General features: G+C 43.0%; 1 protein-coding gene across 1 annotated transcript in view; it reads right to left on the bottom strand.

Annotated features, from left to right (window-relative positions):
* The window catches only part of LOC148535429 (cell adhesion molecule CEACAM19-like), a 52,033-nt gene that overhangs the window by 13,924 nt on the left and 14,431 nt on the right, over positions 1–23,678 (bottom strand). Inside the window, exon 2 of the mRNA XM_088462605.1 lies at positions 9,812–10,168. Within this exon, the coding sequence (XP_088318731.1) occupies positions 9,812–10,168 (357 nt within the window). The remainder of the gene's footprint in view (positions 1–9,811; positions 10,169–23,678) is intronic.

The raw sequence follows: 23,678 nt of genomic DNA on the forward strand, positions 1-23,678 counted from the left end.
CTCCTTCATCCCGCCATTTTTTTACCATATGCCAGTGGTTCCCAAACTTGCTTGTATCAAGGTGCCCTAGAGTACAGTATCAGCATTATTTTCACGGCATCTAGGCCAAGATTTTTACTGAGAAATTCAACAAATATTATTATATGAAGTAAGTTGTGCTTATATTTCATCCTTAGGTTCAGTTATTTGGTGGTAGCGTGGATTGCATGGATTGTGCTTCTGTTTGTACACATATTTTATGATTGGCAGCCACCAACATTGGTTTTGCAGTCCTACAAGTGCCCCATGGCAACCTAGAGTGCCACAGCACCCACTTTGGTAACGACTGTCATATGCCATTAAGTAACTCCTTCCCTCTTGCAATAACTATTTTAGCTCTGGTTCTCTATTTCTCTTTTCCTTCCTTTTTCTCTCTCCTCTTTATTTTTTGCATGAACTGCGGTGCTATTACACGGCTCCTTTCTGGCAGTATTGCTGTGTTGCTGCGTGATTATGTTTATCGGGGATAAAAGCAGAGAGCTGGGCACCATTGAGTGTCAATGTGAGGCAGGAGCACCGGATTCATGTGGGACTAAGTTATCACTGGAAATTGCAAAGAGAGTTCTGTTACATTGGATGCTGCCATGTGTCGGCGAGGAAGTAAAGTAATATTAGCACACAATAACAAAATATGGTCCTCCTTCCTGGTGGTGGTCAGTAAGTTGAATGTACTTCAGTTACCATAACCATTTCCTCACTGGTAGGCTGCTGAATGGCTGTGAGGGGATGTAGTCAGCATCCAGGCGGTCAGGATACTGGTAATCAGAATCCCGGCACTGAAATCACGACAGCAGTCTGAAACCCGGCTCCAGGATCTTGACCGATGACATCCCGACAGTGAGTATTAAGGTTAGGGTCAGGATTAGAGTTAGGTTTAAAGTTAGGCATTTAGGGAAGGGTTAGGGTTAGGCTGTGGGAGGGAAGGGTTAAGGTTAGACTGTGAGGGGGGGGAGGGTTAGGGTTAGGCTGCGGGAATGGTGGGTTAGGGGGAAGGTTAGGGTTAGAATACTTACCAAAGGCTGTTGGCATTCTGGCTATCGGGGTGCCACTGTCAGTATTCTGAACGTTGGCATTCTGTTTGTCGGGATCCCGTACCCAACCCACAGTGAGTGACTGTCTTCGTCTATCAATGGCCAGCCTGCTGATTGGCTCAGAGATTGGCGGGTCTCCAAGTGCAGGCACACACATGGTTCCTGTCACATTCGGCATCAGTACTGTATGTACAGTATGTTCCGTCTGTTCAGCTGGTTATTTTCATACCTAAGGATTCTACTGGAGAAGAGGACTGATCTTCGCCTAGGATGCTACTGGACAAGTGGATGGACCGGCACAAGAGACAAGTTAAGTATGGAGTGGGAGGGGGTGAGTGTGAGTGCGAGTGAGTGAATGAGTTACTGCATGTGTAATAAAAGTATAAAACATTTAGCGTGTGTACAGTGGGCCTGATTCAGACGCACTCGCTAAGATGCATACGCTCGCTGCTGCCGATGGTATGCAGTATGTATGCATTGTGTGCATGCATATACATCGCAGTGTGCATGTGACTACCTTAGCGAAGTTCACAATGCACTCGCTCGCTGCGCATAGACAGCCCAGCAGAGTGAGTGACAGGGGAAACCGTATGTACATGGTAACAGGGGATGGACATTAAAAACGGGGGAGTGGAGGTGCAAAGGCAGGCGTGCCTGAGCATCTCAATGGCATGTTAGAGGTGTGCATAATTATAAGACAGCGTCATAGTACACGTCACCTGGCTTGTTTTTACACTGAAGTGCTCGCAGTGCTTGCGGCAGGGTATGGTCAACCTCAAGCGTTGCGATCGCATCCGATGTTACCCGATGTACCGATACCGATAAATTTGTGATTTACTGTGGAAAATATTCAGATGAAGAGCTGTGATTAGAGATCACACACCAACATGAATCTTAGTATATTTTCCACTTAGTGTAAGATCTGAGTGGATTTTGCAGTCTGAGTCAGATGCCACTTAAAGAGGGCCTTCCAAAGCAAGGGATAAAAGGCCTTACTTAATATGGATCGCAACTGCAATTGTAATAGCGATTACGCGATAGTATGCTAATCCACTGCGATCGCTATGCCGATGCAGCACAACATAAGTAAGGACACTTTACCTTACACACATCCGTAATCCTTAGCAAGACTGCAAAACCTTCGATAACATTGAGCACCATCACAGCCTCACGCACACTTGCACAAGGTCTGACCTTACTGAGGAATTGTTTACCTCACTGCACGCTATGAGTACTCAAGGTGCATAAGGCATCGCAGTGGATAATTTATGCACGCATATGCAACAACGTGCAAACGCACCAGCACGTCTGCGTTTCTATGATCACCCACCCCATCACCACCCACAAATGGCACTTCCTGTAAATTACTCTGCGATGGGACCCGATCGCAGTGGGCGGTTTGCGCATGTGCACTACGATGCATGCGCAGCAACAACCAGAGCCTGGGAAAGTGACCCCTAACTCATTGTAGAAAGGGTCACTCGCAGGGCAGAAGTCCCAGGGGCTGGCCACTGACAGGGGACCAGGTCCAGTGAGGAGCGCAGAACCGAAGCTGTGTAGGTGGTAAAAGCAGGAGTCAGTAGGATAAGAAAAGGCACCACATGAGGCTATTATCATGAGATGTGGCTGACAGCGGGAGGCACCGGAGTGAGAGTGGCTTGAAGACCCCACAGCTGCTGGTACCATAGGCACAGAATGCAGCCTGGTGCAGAGTGGTACATCCCAGGCAGTGCTGAAGACCAGAGAGGACTCATGCAGATCGGAGGTGACAGAAGCACCGTAGCAGGTGGTAAGAATCTGGTTAGCCCACAGGGGCATCCTAAGAGAGGAGGGGGCCCATGCGCATTCCCTGTCCAGGGCTCCCTCCTCTCTCACTGGCGGCCGGCAGCTGACTTATGCGGCTGGCCACCGCAGCATCAGTAGACTCTGGGCACTGTGGGCTTCATTCAGAGGCGGTCGGAGGATGCAAGCGGTCGCTCAGAAACTGGGCGGCCGCTTGCATCCTGACCGCCCGCCTCTGTTGCAGTCGTTAGGCTGTGGGTTAACACCCACAGCTCTAACGACCGCTCCGGTGATGGTCGCGATGGTCAGAGACCATCGCGACCATCGGGGCTTACGACGAGACCCTAGGGTAGGGTCTCCCTTGTCGTAAGCCCCGGAGAGCTTCTGGCTCTGTCTGAGCCAGAAGCTCTCCACTGACATCACTAGTGATGTCAGTGGGGCCTCCCCCAAACGGTAGGCGTTCCCAACGCCTCCGTTTGGGCTGCCACCCCCCCGGCCCGCCTTCCAAACGGGGCGAGCTGTCAATCAACATCGACAGCTCGCCCCCTTTGGATCGAGACCCGCTACGAACGGTGCTGTCGGTCGTAGCGGGTCTCACGCATGCGCACGACGGCGCCGGCGCCGTCGTGCTCATGCTCTGTGGGGGGCCATCGACCCGGTCCGAGCGCATCGGCGCTAACGACCGGGTCTGAATGACCCCCTGTGTGCCCAGAGTCTACTACACATGCACAAAACACTGGAAAAATTACTGCAGTGCCCATTTTCCGGTGTTTTGTGTAGCGCGGGACCTCTGAGAGGTAAGTCTTAGATAATATGGATGCAGGGTAGGTCCCAGGGGCCTGTGTGCATACCCTGCACCCATTATAGATATGCCCCTGTTAACCCCTCACTCTCCCTTAAAAAATGCATTAAAGCAGGGTTCCTTCAAGTGGGGAATTGCGCTGCCTCTGCACAGCTGGGTGCCAACTAGATCCTAATGCTGGGCATACACTATACAATTATCTGTCAGATATTTGTTCAATCTGGCTGGTTGGAATGAAAATCGGGTAATGTATGGGAGCAAATGACAATAGACCATTTGCTCACAAACACTGGAAAACAGACAAAAATGGTTGTTCAGACAAATTGGTTTTTACACATGAATTTAACCAATTTGAACAATTTTTTTGACAGTTTTCCTGTGTTTAAAACCATATGGCAGTGTTTAATGTGTAGAGAGAGAGAAAAATATAAAAAAACGGCCTACCACTACCCCCATTGCGGCGCTGTCCCACTCCTTCTATGTAGATCATAAGCGGAATTTCAATATTCCTCTACCATACCCTGGTGGATAGCCTGGTGTATAGTCTAGCTGAAAAGGGGGAGAAGTGGGTATATTCTCCATCCATATACAGCTGTGGTCCAGTAAACGGGGCATAGTGTAAAGGTATTTCTTCAGTGTTACAGCCAGTGCAGCATAGACATTTCTCTACACAAAGACCTGATTGTTCGGCATCTGTACCCATTGTAGTAATTACATGCTCAACAAATGACCTTTGCCAGTGAGAAATCCATTGCAGCATAGACATTGCTCTACTATTCAGGCATAAGTCCTTCTTCTTCTACATATGTACCTGGAATTGCTCAATAGTTATTTTCTACAGTGCTAAAGCCATAACTGTTTACCACTCTTTAATTCTCCAACCCGTGTTGCACGTGGTCTTTTGCTGAGGTCTTCAGCAAATTGCAGCAGTGTCAACAAGTCCTTGGGATATGTTTCTTATATACCCTTCCTAACAGCATGGTTTAGTGTTACTGGTTTGTGTTTTCCTATAGGATTTTTAATTTACGTGGAATTGCATTACTGTGTCAAGTTCAGCTTGTTACAATGTTTCTTTGTGGGCAGAACTGTATCTAAACAACCACCCATTCTGTTTGTGTAGCTGTTCACTAAATATACTCTTACAGGGACATATGTTTTATATGTCAGCCTTGCCTAGGCTGTTTGCACCAGTCATCCATCACCCACTACACAGATAGGTCTAGTAGTTGTATATACATCTACATATAGGTCTACCTTAGTAGCAAATAAATAAATTAGAACATGCTACTTGGTCTACTCTTGCCTATCCTTTCCCCAACCCCACTAGCACACACAGGTCATGGGTCAATAGGGAGGAGGTGGAGCCAATACAATGCGATTCCATTAAAATCTTGTCATTTTCCATGCCTCCTCATGATTGACCGCGAAACGCGGTATCATGCCACTAAGGGGAGGGGATTAATAACATGGTACCAGCCTACCAGGTACCATCCCCATCAGATGTACAACCTGCACCTTCTGCAAGGTAAGTGTGTGTAAAGTATGTGTGACATATGTGTGTGTGCAACTGTATATATATATAGAGAGAAAAAAAATGGTAACTGCGCTACACCTACTGATTCTGTATGTTGTGCCTACTTCAGGCAGATGCCTGTGCTTCGTGTCCTATTTGTTGAATACTTGATATATAGCAATAATGACAAACTATCATGATCTATGCAGAAACTTCTGTTTACTGGATTAAAAATGGCATATATGTAGTATATTATCAGCATGCATTCAATGTAATACAAGTAATCACAATGGTCTGCAGTGTAAAGAACCTGCTATATGCTTATTAATGTAGTTCAATGGTATTTAGATATAAATAGGGTGCACTATACTGGAACTCTTGGTGGGAAATGAGGGGGGTGATGGAGTCTTTGAGGCTTGTATATGCAAAAATGAGACTAGCGGCGTCCCGCTATCTCATCAATTAGAATGCAGTTCAATTGTCCCAAACGAATCAGTCTGTAAGTTTTACACTGTTATTTGTTGCCCGGGATGACTTCTGGTCAGAAGAGAGGAGAACCACTTGGGCTGCGGTGCAGGATCTCCGGACCTGGGTCGTGCAGGGTGTTGATGAAGTGAGTGATATGTCTAATGAAAGACTGTATCCTACACCTCAACTCAGTAACCTGCCACTTCCCTGTCTGGGGAGGGGAATCGCCAGACGTGACCACTCGTGATCTGATCCGGCTTCCCCCTCCTTGTTCCGAGACTTACCTGTCTTCCTCTCTCCCCGTGTGACCGGAACCCTCCTCCTCCTGCCCAAGTGTTGTATCTTCTGTTCGGCGGTTGTGGGTGCCCGTCCGTGTACAAGAAAACAATTACTGCATAAGCAAAGAACTACCGCTATTCCAAATTCGGACAAAGCCGCATAACATGATCGGCCACTGCACACGTGACCAGGAAGTAACAGCATCGGAGAAGGAACAGAGCATCAGGACGACACGGACGGGCGCCCGCAACCGCCGAAATATGTGGAAATTGGAATTCCGGGTTTTCCAGGTCGCCCAGAGCCAGCAGGAAATCAGAAGCAGAGGAAGAGTTTAAAACCCCCATTCACCTAGTCTTCCATGCACTAATGCCGGCAAGTGGCCAATTAGTAGGCTAAAGTGACTGTAGTGCCTAGGGACAAAGGGCTATGCTGGGAGAGCATGGCTGATTGTGGCTGCAAGCCACTGCAGTGGACTGACAAGCACGAGGAGTGCTGGGACCTTTTATGTTAATTTGCTTATTTTCTTTATGTACCTGTGTTTCCTTCTTCAAGAAGTCTGTTAACCGGACGAAATGCATTGGTAGCTTATCTCACCTTTCATGGACTTACCATTGTTTTACCTGATAATCTATTTTTATATATACTACTTGTGATGTGTTATGTACCCTACCGTTCAAAACTTTGGAGTCACTTAGAATTTCCTTATTTTTGAAAGAAAAGCACTGTTTTTTTGCAATGAAGATAACATTAAATTAATCAGAAATACACTCTATACATTGTTAATGTGGTAAATGACTATTCTAGCTGCAAATGTCTGGTTTTTAAAGGAATATCTACATAGGTGTATAGAGGCCCATTTCCAGCAACCACCACTCTTGTGTTCTAATGATACATTGTGTTTGCTAAGCGCGTTAGAAGACTAATGGAAAATTAGAAAACCCTTGAAAACCCTTGTGCAATTATGTTAGCACAGCTGAACATGGGTTTGCTTGTTAGTGAAGCTATAAAACTGGCCTTCCTTTGAGCTAGTTGAGTATCTGGAGCATCACATTTGTGGGTTCAATTATACTCTCCAAATGGCCAAAAAAAGATAACTTTCATGTGAAACTCGACAGTCTATACTTGTTCTTAGAAATGAAGGCTATTCCATTTGAGAATTTGCCAAGAAACTGAACATTTCCTACAACGGTGTGTACTACTCCCTTCAGAGAACAGCACAAACAAGCACTAACCAGAGTAGAAAGAGAAGTGGGAGACCCCGGTGCACAACTGTGCAAGAAGACAAGTACATTAGAGTCTCTAGTTTGAGAAATAGACGCCTCATAAGTCCTCAACTGGCAGCTTCATTAAATGGTACCCGCAAAACGCCAGTGTCAACATCTACATTGATGAGGCGACCCCGGGATACTGGCCTTCTAGGCAGATTGGCAAAGAAAAAGCCATATCTGAGTCTGGCCAATAAAAGGAAAAGATTAATATGGGTAAAAGAACACAGACATTGGACAGAGGAAGATTGTAAAAAAGTGATTTGGACAGACGAATCGAAGTTTGAGGTGTTTGAATCACACAGAAGAACATTTGTGAGACGCAGAACAAGCATGGTGGAGGTAATGTGATGGTCTGGGGCTGCTTTGGTGCTGGTAAAGTGGGAGATTTGTACAAAGTAAAAGAGATTTTGAATAAGGAAGGCTATCACTCCATTTTGCAACGCCATGCCATACCCTGTGGACAGCGCTTGATTGGATCCAATTTCCTCCTCCAACAGGACAATGACCCAAATCACACCTCCAAATTATACAAGAACTATTTAGGGAAAATGCAGGCAGCTGGTATTCTGTCTGCAATGGAGTGGCCAGCGCAGTCACCAGGTCTCAATCCCTTTGTGCTGTTGTGGGAGCAGCTTGACCGTATGGTACGCTAGAAGCGCCCATCAAGCCAATCCAACTTGTGGGAGGTGCTTCAGGAAGCGTGGGGTGACATTTCTTCAGATTACCTCAACAAATTAACAGCTAGAATGCCAAAGTTCTGCAATGCTGTAATTGCTGCAAAAGGAGCATTCTTTGACAAAAGCAAAGTTGGAAGGACAAAATAATTATTTCAAATAAAAATCATTATTTCTGACCATGCCAATGTCTTGACTATATGTTCTATTCATTTTGCAATTCATTTGATAAATAAAAGTCAGTTTTCATGTAAAATATGAAATTGTCTGGGTGACCCCAAACTTTTGAACGGTAGTGGATAGTATTAATTCTTTTTTGTTTTAAGAAAAATGTCCAATGTATGTTGACTTATTGTCTACTCCACCCCTTATGTCTAGATATTGTCTTATTAAATTGCTCTTTTAGCTCAAAGTAATTGTGTATCCATTTTTTGCATATTTATATATATTAATAGGTGATAGTATTGCTGCACAAAATGATAGGTGCTGTGGAATTCTAGTATGCACCTTTTTTGTACAATACACTGATATAAACAATTATTTTTATCATTGTTTTTAGATACAGTATATTGTTGTATTTACTAATGTATACATACACATGGTGCACTTTAAGAGTTTTATTGTTTTATCAATTTTTTTGCACATTAGCACATATTGCACTTTGAAATAATTACCTTATTACATGGAATTGAATGTTCCTTTTTATATACACATAAGATATACAAGACATTGGGCGCTCAAATGCAGATTTAATTATTGTATGTTTCCGTCAGAAACAGATCTCCAGTGTTGCACTTCTGATTGAGCCGACACGACACCTATATTGCTGGGGAGTGCTGTATACACGTAGCTCACCATTTATACAGGTTTTCTTTCCCATTGGTCTCTATACACTAATTTGTGTATACAATTACGGAAAGAAATTTTTTTTTTTTTAATAAAACAGTTTAAGGGTTCTTACTTCTTCTGGCGCTGCAAGTTTCCATCTCGACACACACACATATATATATATACAGTACACTGTATATATCCCCACTGTTATAATCATGCATTTGCCCCTGAACCTGTATCGCCTCACCAGTTATAGGGACTTTAGAGGTGATAGAGATGTATGTGTATGTAATTTTTGGTGCGCATTTACAATACAGAAAGCATATTTTCCACCAACAGAACAGATGTAAGTAAAATTCTGCATGATGCTGAGAGTGTCTCTCACCAGTGAAAAGAAACAACCACCATTGTCACACAGAGATTGCATCCCAACCTTTCAGATGGTCCAAGAGTGACAGTTGAGTCTTAGGGGTCTATTTACTAAGCCTTGGATGGAGATAAATGACCAGCCAATCAGCTCCTAACTGCCATGTCACAGGCTGTGTTTGAAAACTGACACTTAGGAGCTGGTTGGCTGACACCTTATCTCCATCGACTTTATCTCCATCCAAGGCTTAGTAAATAGACCCCATAAAGTGGAGGAGGTGTGGCCAGTGCTTTGTGGGTGTGGCCAGTAACATGTAGGAGTGTACATCCCTTCACTATCAGCCCAAATGTCTGCCTAAATACATATAAGAAGAAAATTTGTATCATTTTGTGAGGAAAATACAAACACAATTTTATTACTTCTCATTTATGGATGACCATGTGGCCAGCTGGGTGACTGATCATCATGCTGTCATTATGATTGGCCTAGTTTTATGTGGAAGCCTGGGGCTGTAGCCCCCTCTGCCGAATTGTTAATCTGGGCCTGCTTGTCCCACTCTATGATTTCCAGCCTAGTAGTAAGGGCTGATGTAATATATACGCATCCAGTTCGTTTTCCAATAAGCAGCTGCTCAGATACTGAGTAAAAGCTCAGAGCTGGAGTTACCCCTGTACCCGGCAGCCGCACACAGAGGAGAGGACACAGCGGTCATTATACATCACACGTCTGCCTGGCACAGTGATTACATGTTACTCACCATTGACAGTCAGGGTCACAGAGGCTTGTTCTTGTGCTTTCTCTGTCTGTATCTGCACTGTGTAATCACCGCTGTCTGTTATATTCAGATCTGAGATCAGTAATGAGCCAGTAGGGAAAGGGCTGACCCGAGGGAAGTTCAAAGGCCCAGGAAGTAGTGGTGGAGTACCACCAGGAATATATGTGAGGATTAGATACCCAGCACTGGTGTTTAGTCCTTTAAACCATTTGATAGACAGAATCCTCCCAGTGACCCCAGTAACACTCAGGGTGACAGATTCCTGGATAACTGGATACTGAGGGATCAGTTGAATATTGATCATCCCACTGGTCAGATCCATCCACAGACTGAGGAGAGCTGGAAGAGAAACATACATATCTCAGGTAATAAGACAAAGTCAGTTGTTGCCAAGGCTTGTACAAATACAATATAATATAATACTGCAGGATTACAGTATCCAGGTAACACTGTTGATAAATAAGGACATTTCAGGGTGATTTTACAGTTATATTGTTATTAGTCTCGTCTTCTTGTATAATCTCTAAAGTCGCACAGTGTATGCTTCACTCAGTATCTCTACACAGAGTTGCAGGACCAATTGAGATGCAGAGACTCTGGAATATGCTGGGTGTTCCTGGGCGGTGACATTGCAGATGTACAAAGATCTTCCATCTGATAGGCATGTTATGGGAGCATTGGCATATCTATAACGGGTACAGGGTGTGCGCTGCACACGGACCCTTGGGTCTTGGGGGGCCCACACTGAATATACTGCACTCATATATTAATTATTCTTACCTCTCCAGAGTCTCGTATTGGCCAGTTCTGCAGAATTTATTCACCATGAAAATGGTGCTTTGGCCATTTTCCCAGTGATTTGCGCATTCGTATTAAAGATATTCCCGGAAATAAGGTGCGGACGCCATGTTCCCGGAGACCTGCGCATGCGCAGTAGACTCTGGCACAAAGCCACAGTCTACTGCACTGCCAAAGAGTAGGGGCCCACATGGAGGCTGCACACGGACCCCTGTACGGGAGTTTTGCCGGCGTGCTGCAGGAGTGTACTGACATCTTTGGACGTAGCAGCGATGCTAACATACAGTATGCTAATGCAGCAGAAGGCTACTGAGAAGAAATTATGCCTCCTGTTGGCCTCACAGATCTGAGTGCCTCATCCTAAAATGCAGCATCTGATCTTCTGCTACACCATCTGCAATCTTGAGGCTCCACAGCTAAGGCCATGAAGTCTACATCTTCTGACCCTGGCCTCGGCACTCCAGGAAAATGGGGACAACATGCCTCCATTTTCTGGGTGGGAGTCCAGCACTGCCCACTCCCCGCCCCTAAATGACAACAGCCTGTCAATCTGGCTGCTGCGGGATCGTGTACAGTACATCTAAGAGTAAGGCCCTTAAAGATTCTGCACCTAGCAAGAGGCTGGTGCAAGTCCTGCTGGTGCTTCCATTGGCTGCATATAAAGGCACTCAAATAGGGTGTGATGGATGGCTCTACACCAGGGGAAGGGCTGTTACTAGCATTTGCATACAGTCACAGGCGTGACTACAGCAGAGGACATGAAAGCGGTCACTGCAGAGTCCAAGTCAAAATAAGCCCCAAAGTTTTATGTTGCACATTAACAACATAATTAAAGTGAGATGTAAGGGTGGTGAATGCTTATGTTAGTGGTAGCAGAGATTGGATACAATGGGATGCACTTTGCAGCTCTGCAGAGACGAACATTTCAACAGAAGCCACTTTTTCCAAGTAATTCTTCAAACGCAGAAAAGTAACAAACTAAAAAGAACTTCCCAATGCCCACTCTCACATTATTTATACAATAGGGTAATGTGTCAGAGAATAAAACAAGGGAGAAAGTGCAAATCTTGAAATATGTGATGCACGCAATGGGGGATAATGAGTTGAATGCAAGTCCATCTGCAGAGCATATCCTGTGCGTCTTCACTCCAATCATGGTCTGGAACCCAACGCACAGTCATACGAATTTCACACTTATGACTGAAGGGGCAAATCGGACTGTTACAGGGCGGTCTCACATAGGCCGTGTCCAGTCAGGGGGTGTCAACGGAATTGCGATCTCTGCAGAGTTTTGCCTATGTGGAAAATACACCTATTGTCAGATGGTTGGACCAGGGATAGGACTGGTGCAAGTGCGCCCTGATAGTGATAACGGCTATCATATCAAGAGTATGGATAGGGCCGGCTCTACCATTAGGCAGCTGTAGAGAGCTACCTAGGGTGCCGGCACCTAGGGGGAGCCACTGTCCAGGCTGCCTATTAAACAAATTAGGGATGTCTTTAAACAGACATCCTTTTTTCGATGATGCCTATGACTGCCACGGGTCTTATTAGCTGCGACCGACACTATCTCCTCATTTCTTCCCTGCTTATGGTCTCAAAGACAATTTCATTGTTCTGTGAAAAAGCCAGCGCAGCTCCTTATTCTGGTCCCCTGCTCTCTGCTCTCCTTCCTTCTTTCCCTTTCAACCAGGCATGGAGAAGCTCCACCTCACAGACCAGGAGCTGGTAGCTGTTATTGCTGAGATAATGATGGATCACAGAAGGGTGGCTCTGAGAACATGTGTCCTGGCTCCCCTCTTTCAAGGGGGCACCCTCCTTCATTATTTGAGCTGAACTGCCTTGTGGGCAGAAAGTACAAAGAGATGCTCACGAGCCTACTGTAGGCACTTTCGGCAGTGGACAGGGGACAATATGGACTAAGTTGCCCTATATGCAGCAACCTGCAATGTACTGTGAGTTCTTACACCTGTCTGTCATAGCCAGCATTAACGTTTTAGCAATTTGTGCTACAGTAGCTTTTCTGTGTGATAGGACCAGAAAGGCTAGCCTTCACCCCACATGCGCATTAATTAGCCTTGGCGCACATAACCATGTCGCTGGTTTACTGTCTGTCCTTCCTTAGACCACATTTGGTAGGTTCTAAGGACTGAATACTAGAAGAGCTGCTGTTTTGGATACGTTCTGACCCTGTGGTCTAGACATCACAATTTGGCTCTTGTCAAAGTCACTCAGATTCTTAAGCTTGTCCATTTTTCATACTTCCAACACATCGAGGTCTATTCTGATCGTGTTTATGCCCGATATTTTAAAAGGGCAATGCTTTTACTAGCAAGTCACGGCTACTAAAAGCATTGCCCTTTTAACTATTTGTCATAAATATGATCAGAAACACCCGGATTTACAACCAGGCGCTTTGTAAATAAACCCCATCAACTTCAAGAACTGGCTGCTCACTTGCTGCGTAATATATTCCACCCTTTGACAGGTGCCATTGCAACAAGATAAATTATGCTATTCACTTTACCTGTCAGTGGTTTTGAGGTTATGGCTGATAGATATAAATGTGGTATGTAGATATGTCTGTGTAGCTGTATATATATATGTGTCTGTATAGAAGTGTCTGTGTAAATATATATATATATATATATATAAATATATATATATATATATATATGTCTGTGAATCTATTTGTCTGTGTAACTGTATATATGTGTCTGTAACTGTTGGCGTGCGTATAGGTTGTGCATCTGAACACCCCTAAACTCACTAACGTGTATTATCGTGTTACCATATAATACCTTCTTAAATACAATGTAACTTATCTTCTAAAATAAAGACACAGACAACAGTGTTGGCGTTTAAATATTTTGTCAAATTTATTTTTGACAGGTCATTCAATTTTTAGATTATAAGTTAATACTAATAATGGTGACGGCACAAAAGAACGCACAGGACAATAACAACCAAACGGCTCAATACAAACACAAACACACAAGCCAAGCATTGGTGATCAACTCTCTTTACCTTCAAACCACCGGTCCAGGTGGTATAGCCATTTCCCGTCCAGGACAATTGGCTATCGCCTTACTCCACTTTAATGAGAGCGCGCCCACTAAGCCTAATTATTAACATAAAGTAACTCCGAGTGTCGTTCATTTTCGCAAACAACAAAACAAGCATCATACATTCAACAAACGAAAAACAAAAAGAGGGAGGGTGGGAAAAAACTGTAACAAAGAGGCAGATTTGCATACATCACTCCATTACATACTCTTAGACCACTCCGCATGAAACATTCATTGGCTGCATAAGACCAGCTAAACTTAAAGGGGCAATATCCAACACGTTATTAAACTAGCAACACACAAAACACTCGTGGTTTAATGTCCCTTAGGCTTAAATTGACAGCCTTCGGTCTAATGGTGCGTACACACTGGGCGATTAAAGTGGACGACTGAACGATAACGATATCGTTATCGTTCAGTCGTCCACTTTATCGTCCATTTTTAACACAAAAAAGATGAACGATGACGACGACGCGCGTTCCCGCGGGTCGTTCGTCATCCTCGTTCATCGGGCTGACATGCAGGCCAACCTGACGACCTCGTCAGGTTGCTGCATGTCAGGGAATGGGTGAGGGAGCCCGGCGCTGAACGATATCGCTAATGATATCGTTCAGCGGCTGTGCTCAATGTCATGAACGACATTGAGCACAGCCTGCCGGGGACACACTAGACGATATCGCTCAGGGAGCATATCGTCTAGTGTGTATGCACCTTTACTTAGCAGTGGCAGAACTCCAGGACTCAGAGTGGGTGTGCGCAGGGATAGCTGGTTCTGTATTTGGCACCTATTTTTTTTTTTAATTGTTACATTTACTTTAAGACATTGGTCCAACTCTGCCTGGCGCAGAAAGGCTGTGTCTGCATCATTTGTGCATGAGAGGGTGCCAGTGGGACCACACCTATGCTTCATCACAATTACTCGACCATGTAAGAGATCCTAGCACAGTGTTGTTGTACATCATTGCAAATCAGATCCATTATACAGCCTGGTGAAGACATGATCTATCAAGCACAGACGAAAGAGCCATGCCAGCAACTGAAGAAACTCCAGTACAGGGAATTAAGCGCCGTACACACGGAGCGATTTAAATGCACGATTTGAACGATAACGATATCGTTCATATCGTTATCTTCAAATTGTTAAGTTTTTGCTCCCTACCAACCTGCTAACAACCAGCGATGCGCGGGCAAGTATGGACGATCGCGATATCGTCCATCGGTCGTGCGTGCTGGCCAACCTGCTCGTTATCGAGCAAGTTACTATAGGGACCCGCGATCTTGATCATGGGTCGCTATAGCCGGAGTTGGTGGTGTGCTGGGTGATCGATATCGTTATCGCTGACTGATCGTCCCGTGTGTATGGGCCATTAGGGTTGGTTGAGTTGCATCCTGCTTTACAGCACATGCGCGTCTTTTCCCATTGCATATCTTTTGCTGTGGCAAGTCTGACTAGGGGCTGGAGTTGGCATGTACGTGAGGGGCTGGGTGGATGGTATTGAGGGGAGCAATGGCAGTATTGCATAGGCCTTGTGGGTGGTCCAGCCGCACCGCTGCATACAGTGGACTACACACATTTAGTTCTGTGCATGCAATTCTGGAACAATTACGGATGAATTGCACTCAGCTCTGCACCAGCCCCACAGAATATAAATCCTAAATGGCTGTTTTGAAAAAACTTTCATGGCTCATTTACATACATGCGCTGGGAAACCATTTCAGTGATGTCTCATGATAACTGGAATTCTCATGATAACTGGAATAGGGGTCATAATAACTATATACATACCAAAGATGGAGCACTAACTGTACATATGGACCACTGCTCCACCATGCAGATGCGCCTGCAGCTGCCCTGGACCCAATACCATGGGTTCTACCTTGAGACAGGTTGAACCAAGTGAGCAGGGTGCCATGTGGTCCCATTAACACTGTCCAGGGCTGGTGACAGACATTTGTGTAAACTGCATGAGTTGTGGCAACATAATGATTCCTCCTTCCTCTGCACTCTTGCTTGGATTTGTATATAATGAGCTGGATCCTGGACTCACACAACAGAGAGTTGCTATGTGATCAGTTCCCATCTGGTTATCAAATAGCAAACGGACCAGCAGCAGGTGAGAGAGGAGTCCCTCCTATTTATTAAAGAGAATGGCATTACAAATACCGCCGCAATCCTTTGTCTACTACAAGCGCTGCCGCAATCCTTCTTCTGCTATTGCAACCTCAGGATAGAGATAGCAGGAAAAATTCACTGATAAAAAGTTTTATTATCTCTATTAAGCTTTTTATCACATGGGAATTATAGTAAAAGTAATTATTTTTTTAGACTTTTTTTCCACTTTTATCTAGTGGAAATGAAAGACCAGATCCAGGCCAGAATTGTCTTATTATTATTATTTAAATAAATCTTATTTAAATTGAAGACGTATATTTTTTTCTGTTGGTCCCTGTCAATTATATGGACCCATTGTAGTTTATCAGCGCCACGCTGCTTCTTCCACTTAAAAGACTGTTATCATGTAATTCAAGCAGCAGAAGATTTGATATCTTATTCATTGCTTGACAGCGGGAGGGTGGAAAACAGGGGTTTTAGTGAAAGACATCAGTCGGCTACAGTGGCCCATGTTAAGAAACAAGTTCCTTTGGTTTTTTTTTTTATGAAGCCATAAAAATAATAAAAGAAAAATACTGCATTTAAAAATGCTTTTATTTAAAGAAAAAATATTTTATTTTACTAGTAACACCATCTGAGGATGCTGTTACCACACTAGGGAGAACTGCCCTGATGTTTGATAAATAGTCCATGTTGGGAGTACCTATCAATGGCAGTAATCCCATTATTATAAATCGCTGGTTGTGGCACCAGGGTTCACCAGGGAAAACACAAATTTTTGCAAGCTTAAGTATATATACAGTATCCCATAAAAAACTATTATCCCTCACAAATCTGATATTTATGTTCATGGATTAGTTAATATTTTTCAACTCAGCAAAAAGTGAGCTCTGTTTTGTGGTGGACTAGAAACAATTAATTATTGTTAATGTATATACATATTAAAATCTTTATCCATATTTGAAATTAAAAATATGTATTACAATCTATAGGCAAAATATTTATAACAACAAAAAGAAAGGTAACAGATGTTTTTGAAATGTAATAATGTGGTTTAAAATTCATAATTAAACCTGTTACCACCATCTATATTTATCAATATCAATATCTGTTCTTGTCACTATGTATATACTGCCTTTTTTAACATAATAAATTGTGGCTAGTTCTATGTACAGGGCTGTGCATAAGTGTGGAAATACCCTTCTAAAAAGTAAATGAGTAAGGAAATAATAATCCAGTGTCTACACATATGATATGGGAGTGGGGGAAAACTTTTTAGAGTATGTCACAAGTATGGCAGCCATCTTGAAGTCGGCCATCTTGAATGCAACTCTCATTTTTTAATTGGGAAGGTAGTAATGTGACATATCAAACAGATACAGAATTTCATTGAAAAACAATGGTATTCTTCATTTTAACATATCTTTATTCATTCTCGAGTTTTAACAAAGTTTACATGATATGTGCTGGCCACCATGTTGCAGTGTTAAGGCTATTCTCTTTTGCCATTCATGATGAACCTTGACCAACATGTCTAGCTGAATCTGAGCACAAGCATTTACAATTCATTGTTGCAGATGATAATGGTTTTGTTTCTTCACAGAATAAATCCTTCAGGTAAATCCATAGAGAGAAATCTGGGGATCTTGGTGGCCACTGGACTGGACCTTTATGGCCATTCCGCCTTTGGGAAAACTGCACATCAAGATATTCCCTGACAATGAGTCCACAATGAGGTGGGGCACCATCTTGCTGGAAGAAATTAAGATATGACCCATCCTCTGGTAACAATGAGGAAAAAATGTCTTCATCTAACAACCTCTTGTAACGTTCTGCTGCTGTTAATGTTCCATCAATGAAGAATGGTGCCAAAAATACAGGTACTTCACAAACCACGCCATATCAACTGTTTTGCTGAGGCTACAACCCTACAGGCATCCATCATGTGAGAATTTGTCTCTGACCAATACCTGTGGTTCTGTTTGTTTACCTCATCATTGATGAAGAAATTTGCCTCATCACTAAACAATAACTTGTGTGTGGAAACTTGGTGTGGAAAATGAGGGTTCAGTTGAAGATGCTGTGTTAGCCAGTGTACAAACTCCCCCCGACAGTCTGGATCACAAGCAGTCAGGTGTTGCAACATCTGAATCTTGTAGAGGTGCCATTTATGTGTAGACAAAATTCTCAAAATGGCTGTACTAATAACCCCGCATTCATGAGACAGGCAACGAGTGCTACTTTGTGGGCTCTTTGAAAATGATGCCAGTACAGCAGTTGGTGCTTCATCTGTAACAATTTTTGGTCGTCCACTTTTTGGTGTATCTGCAGCTGATCCAGTTTCTTTAAATTTGGCAAGGAGTTTGGCAACTGCACTGTGAGTAATGTGTGGTCTATTTGGGTGACGTTGGTTGAAATAATTTTAAATTCTCCAGATACTGTATAAAGGCAATCTCAACACTTTCTGTTTCTGTTAGTGCCATTGTCATTAATGTCACTACCTGCAATATAAAACTCAGTTAAAACTTGAGAATTAATAAAGATACATTAAAATGAAGAACACAATTGTTTTTCTTATAAAATCTGCATGTGTTTGATATGTCACATGACTACCTTTGCAATAAAAAAATTTAGTTGAATCCAAGATGGCCAACTTCAAGATGGCCACTATACTGGTGACATACCCTAAAAAGTTTTCCCCACTCCCATATCATATGTGTAGACACTGGATTATTATTTCCTTACTCATTTCCTTTTTACAATGGTGTTTCCACACTTATGGACCATCCTGTATATATAGTGTTTATCACCTTATAATAGAAGTACATTTTATATTTCTCAGATGGTTATGTCTACCTTTTCTGTCAGGAAATGGGAACTATGGAGCTCATTCAGAGCCGCTCGCAAGTTGCCGCTCGCTCGTTCGTGGCCGACGGTAAGCGAACGCACATGCGTACGCTTCGTTCTGCGTGTTCGCAAACTACTTGGAGCAATCGGAATCCGCTCGCTCGCCCAGCAAAGACAGCCCAGTGTAATGGGTGACAGGAGAGGCCATTTGTGGGTGGTAACAGGGGCAGGACTCTAATAACGGGGGAGTGGAGGTCCGAGTGCCTGAATGTTTCAACGCCGTTTCAGCGGCGTGCATAATTAACAGAAAGCGTCATAGTACACTTTACATGCCTGTTTTTTACATTGAAGTCCTCGCAGTGATTGCGGTAGGGTAAAGCAACCACAAGCGCTGCGATCGCTTCCGATGGTCCTCGATGTACCAATGTTTTAATACACTTCCTGGAGATGACGTGCGCTAGTGGGCGTCTCCTCATAAGTTAAAGGGCATCTATAGGGACAAAGTGATCGCTCGCCATGCCGTCACTTAGCCTAATTTGCATACGCTGGGTGCGAGCGATCGCATATAGCGAGCGGGTCTGAATCAATGTCCTATACTGTATTATTTGATTTATTTGTTCCTGTGGAAAGTAACAATAATCCCTAAGGGAGTTCTATCTGTTGGATTTCACTCTAATCTGTTTTATTTGTTTACTTTGGTAGAAAGTAGATGAAGAATGGATGGTTTTGTTTGGAGGTTATTTTGAGATTGTGTGATTTTTTATAGCTTCACTGCCAATGGAATATTACTTAGAATTCTCGAATGCTCCTAAATATTCAGACTGTCTAAAACTGTTTTTCAAGATGAATTTTCAAACCTATTTAATTCTGTAAATTTCTCTTATCCAAAAGAGAATAAGGGAGCTTACAGTATGTAAAGATGATCTTCTTTTATATATATTTCTTTCACTGCCAATAGAATTAGGCGGTTCATATTATAATGCTTTTTTCCTCAGCCTCCAATGTGTTGTTACTTCAATTGCCATCCAATGTATAAATAGGCAATCAGTAATTTATATCACACTAGCTGAAGTATCTGTCATTGCATGGGTTTAAATTTTATTATTACGTTAGGCATCCCAGTACAATTGCCACCCCTCTGTGAAGTTTTCATCCAAATACATCCAGTGAAAGGTCCAGAACAGGCTCCCTGGGTCAAAGTTCTGCCCAGCGTACACCAATGGGAGGTCCGACTGGGACCTAGGGGTCTATTTACTAAGCAGTGTTAGGAGACAGAGTGAAAAGTGATAAGGTGCCAGCCAATCAGCTCCTAACTGTCATCTCACAGGCTGTGTTTGAAAAATTACAGTTGGGAGCTGATTGGCTGGCACCTTATCACTTTTCACTCTGTCTCCTAACACTGCTTAGTAAATAGACCCCTTTAATCTTCAAGTTATTAAGTTAGGCATCCTAGATCGATTGCCAGGCATCCCTGACTAATTGCCCTCCCTCTGTGAAGTTTTCATCCAAATCCATCTAGTGGAAGGCCCAGAATAGGCTCCCCAAGTCAAAGTTCTGCACAGCATACACTAACAGGAGGTCTGACTGGAACCTCAACCCCCTAGTATGTCTTCTGGGATCAGAAAAATTGCACCCATGATAGGGTGTGTACAGCAGACTGTAACAGTCACCTGAGATATCTTCTTGTGCTCCCCTGTTTTCATCTGCAAAAGCAGTTCCATAGGTATCTAGGGGGTCTGCTAAAATTTTGAGTGCAAAACATTCCAGAGCTTAGCCCCAGTAGCTAATGCCATCCTCAGATGGCGTTAACCATTATAGCCTAAGGGCTATTTCCACAGAGTTTTCAGGAACAGTGATCCAAAGGACCTCTCCCCAGCAATGGCCAGTTCACTGTTACAAGTTGCAGGGATGTGCTCCTATCAGAAGCCCCTGTCCCCTTACATGTGTCTTTTCAAACACTGGGGAGAAAACTCATGTGTTGTTGTCATGATAAGCTGGGAATAGGAAATTATAAATGTTGGGACCATTTTCCGATGATCAATAAATATGTCCCTAAATCTCTTTTTTTATTACATCTTTTTTTCCTACTCCGTTCCATGTCTCTCTGTAGCTCTATCACATGGCTGTATGGGATTGCACTATATCTGGGAGATACAAATGGGGAAGTCATGCAAATATTTCTGCACTGAGATCACTCTTCTATCTTTACAGACAATTTAAAAAAATAAATAAATTCAAGTAGCACAAGATACGTTTTTCTGTATTTACAACTGTTTTGTAATAGATCTGAACATTAACCCTGTAATTACTAGGGATGTATGGTCAATGTGCTGTGCTACTACAGGCCCCAGATAATGCTTAGCTGCAAGTCCTAAGCCTGCAAAACCAAAATGCTTCAGAAATTATTAGGTGTTTACAGGACATATTTGGTCATATTTTCTGGAACAAATTTATTTTTATTTTATTTTGATTGCTATTGAGAGCAACAGAAGAAAAGAGGGGGAAACAATACATGGTTCTGTATAATTTATTTCTTTCAGTGAAAATTTGATTAATTTAGGCAGGTTGAGTGTAACAAAATTTTCTAGAATTTTATCAATCCCTGATCCAGTAGTTGTTGTCTGATTAGATGGTAGTAAATGTGTGACTGATTAAAGGTGTAGGTGACTTTAAATTATATTATTACAATTTAAATGAGAAAGAATTATTGTGCCTGTGTAAACTCACCATTCCAAATAATAAATAGATCACCTTTTGTATGTACCGGCTATAGAGGATGAGGTTCTCCCCAAAATAGCCCTTCCAAATAAACTATTCAAATCTGCCTCTATTTAGATTGAAAAAGTTTGGGGCAAATTTCATCCCCATTGCTGTACCAAGTATTTGAAAGTGATACTATGGTGCTCATTAAATAAAATATAATTATTTGTAAGAGTAAACAAAGAAGAATGCAAAAAATAACTCAAGAGAAATGTATATATAGTGCTTTTACATCTAACATAAAAAACTATATGAATCCTTCCAAACAATATTATGTGTAAAATTGCATTTATAAATAGTGGGGGATCTCAGGATGACAACACAGTTTTGTAAATCACATTGGATAGTGTTGCAGCTTTTGGCACTGGTTGTTCCTAGTCAGTATCAGGGTGGCATTGCTATTGAAAAGCTACTTCTGGTACAGCTACAGGAGTTATAGCAGTGATCCATCTTATGTGCATTTTCCTGTTTCGACATTTGGTTAATGATCACTTACACTTGTTTTTAGGAGGAAGTGTCAGTGGAGGAGAGTCAATTGACCCCAATGTGATCACTTGTAATGAACACAAATAAATGGTGTAGGGAGCACCAAAAGAAAAATGCACCACAGCAGTAATACACCTAAGTGCCAGTGTAAATGCAATGTAATTAATTTCCATAGCCAGTTACATGCTTTTGCTAGTGTTAGGAGGTGTCGCAGCGGATCACAGTTCCGGCAGGGCCTAGATGTTGCTAAGCGACCGAGACACCGTGTCACACCAGCTGCAATGGCCGGTGGTCCTGATGGTTGCCATTTTCCCAGCCCGATATGATACATGAAAGACTGGCTTCAGTGCACTCTCCCCCTGCATGCATACCCATAAGCTCAGCCCTCTATATATCCAAACTCCATGTCTACCTCTGAAGAGACAGACTGGTAGCTGCTCTCCCTTCACTGTCTGTCATATTCATAAAATAATAACTATTTAGCAGTTTTTCATACCAGGCTTTAACTATAAGTGGAGGTTTCTTTTTGGTAGAGGGATAGGATATCATTGGGGTACAAGGTTTTCTAATGCAGCAGAATCCTAATCATAACTCCTAATAGTACCAATTATGGTGGGATTTACAAAATTTTTGGACCTTAAAAGGGGTGTCACTTTGATGTGCGCTGACCCCTGTGTTTTGTTTATGGATCTGGATTCATCTTCGTGTTTTGGTTTTGGATCTGGGTATATTTAAAACAATATTATTGTGGTGCAGGGCTACGCTGCCCAAAATACAAATAATTTTTACAGGTGCTGTCCTGTGTGGTGCCGGGCTACGTTGCCCAAAAATATAAAATACAAATAATTTTTACAGGTGCTGTCCTGTGTGTTGTGGTGCAAGCCGCTGCCAATCTTCAATTTTTACAGGTGCTATCCTGTGTGGTGCAGGACTATGCAGCCCAAAAATGCCCAAGGTGGGTGTTATAGCCAGACACTTTGAAGGCTGTAACTTTGAACTGCTTTATAGAAAAAATGTGAATGAAACCTTTCCACACTGCAGAACATGTTGGAGAAATCCCTTGAAGTTCAGCACCTAGAGCAGGGGTCTTCAAACTTGGCCCTCCAGCTGCTGTGGAACTACACATCCCAGCATGCACTGACACCTTTTTGATATAACAGCATGCTAAAACTATGTGCAGTGCATGCTGGGATGTGTAATTCCACAGCATCTGGAGGGCCAAGTTTGAAGACCCCTGACCTAGAGCATCTTCTTTCATGTTCTCTGAGGCCTTTCCTGACTGTGAAGAAAGATTCTTCCATTGTGACTTTTAACGATGATTTCAATGTTGTCCACTGGCTGAGATCCATTTCATCTGAGGGTTGGGTTTTCCCCATGCAAATGAGACAATTCACATCCAGAAGGTGACTCTTATGTTTAGCCATGGTGTAAGTCTCTCTTTTGGCAGAATTTGCACGATCTTGGGGGCACCATGATGAATCAGACAGATCCTCCAGGGTAAACATCTGATCTGGTGTTGTATCTATTTCTATTAAACCTTTGTGTGTGAGTTTAGTCATCTGCCACTTGTGGTGGTGCTCTTTTTCTGCTTTCTCAATGATCTCCAGACACAACGTAAAACTTAAACCTTAAACTGAAATATTGCATTTATTACTCTGTTCCGCTTGTTCACATATCTAAGTAATATGGTTAAGTGGACAGTGGGAACAACGGCAATTTCAAGGCCACTAACTAACTCTGTTTTTTTTAATGTCCCTGTACAGGTTGGGAAATTCCT

Source organism: Taudactylus pleione, unplaced genomic scaffold (genome assembly GCF_031769625.1).
Source record: "Taudactylus pleione unplaced genomic scaffold, aTauple2 ptg000051l, whole genome shotgun sequence".
NCBI classification, from domain to species: domain Eukaryota; kingdom Metazoa; phylum Chordata; class Amphibia; order Anura; family Myobatrachidae; genus Taudactylus; species Taudactylus pleione.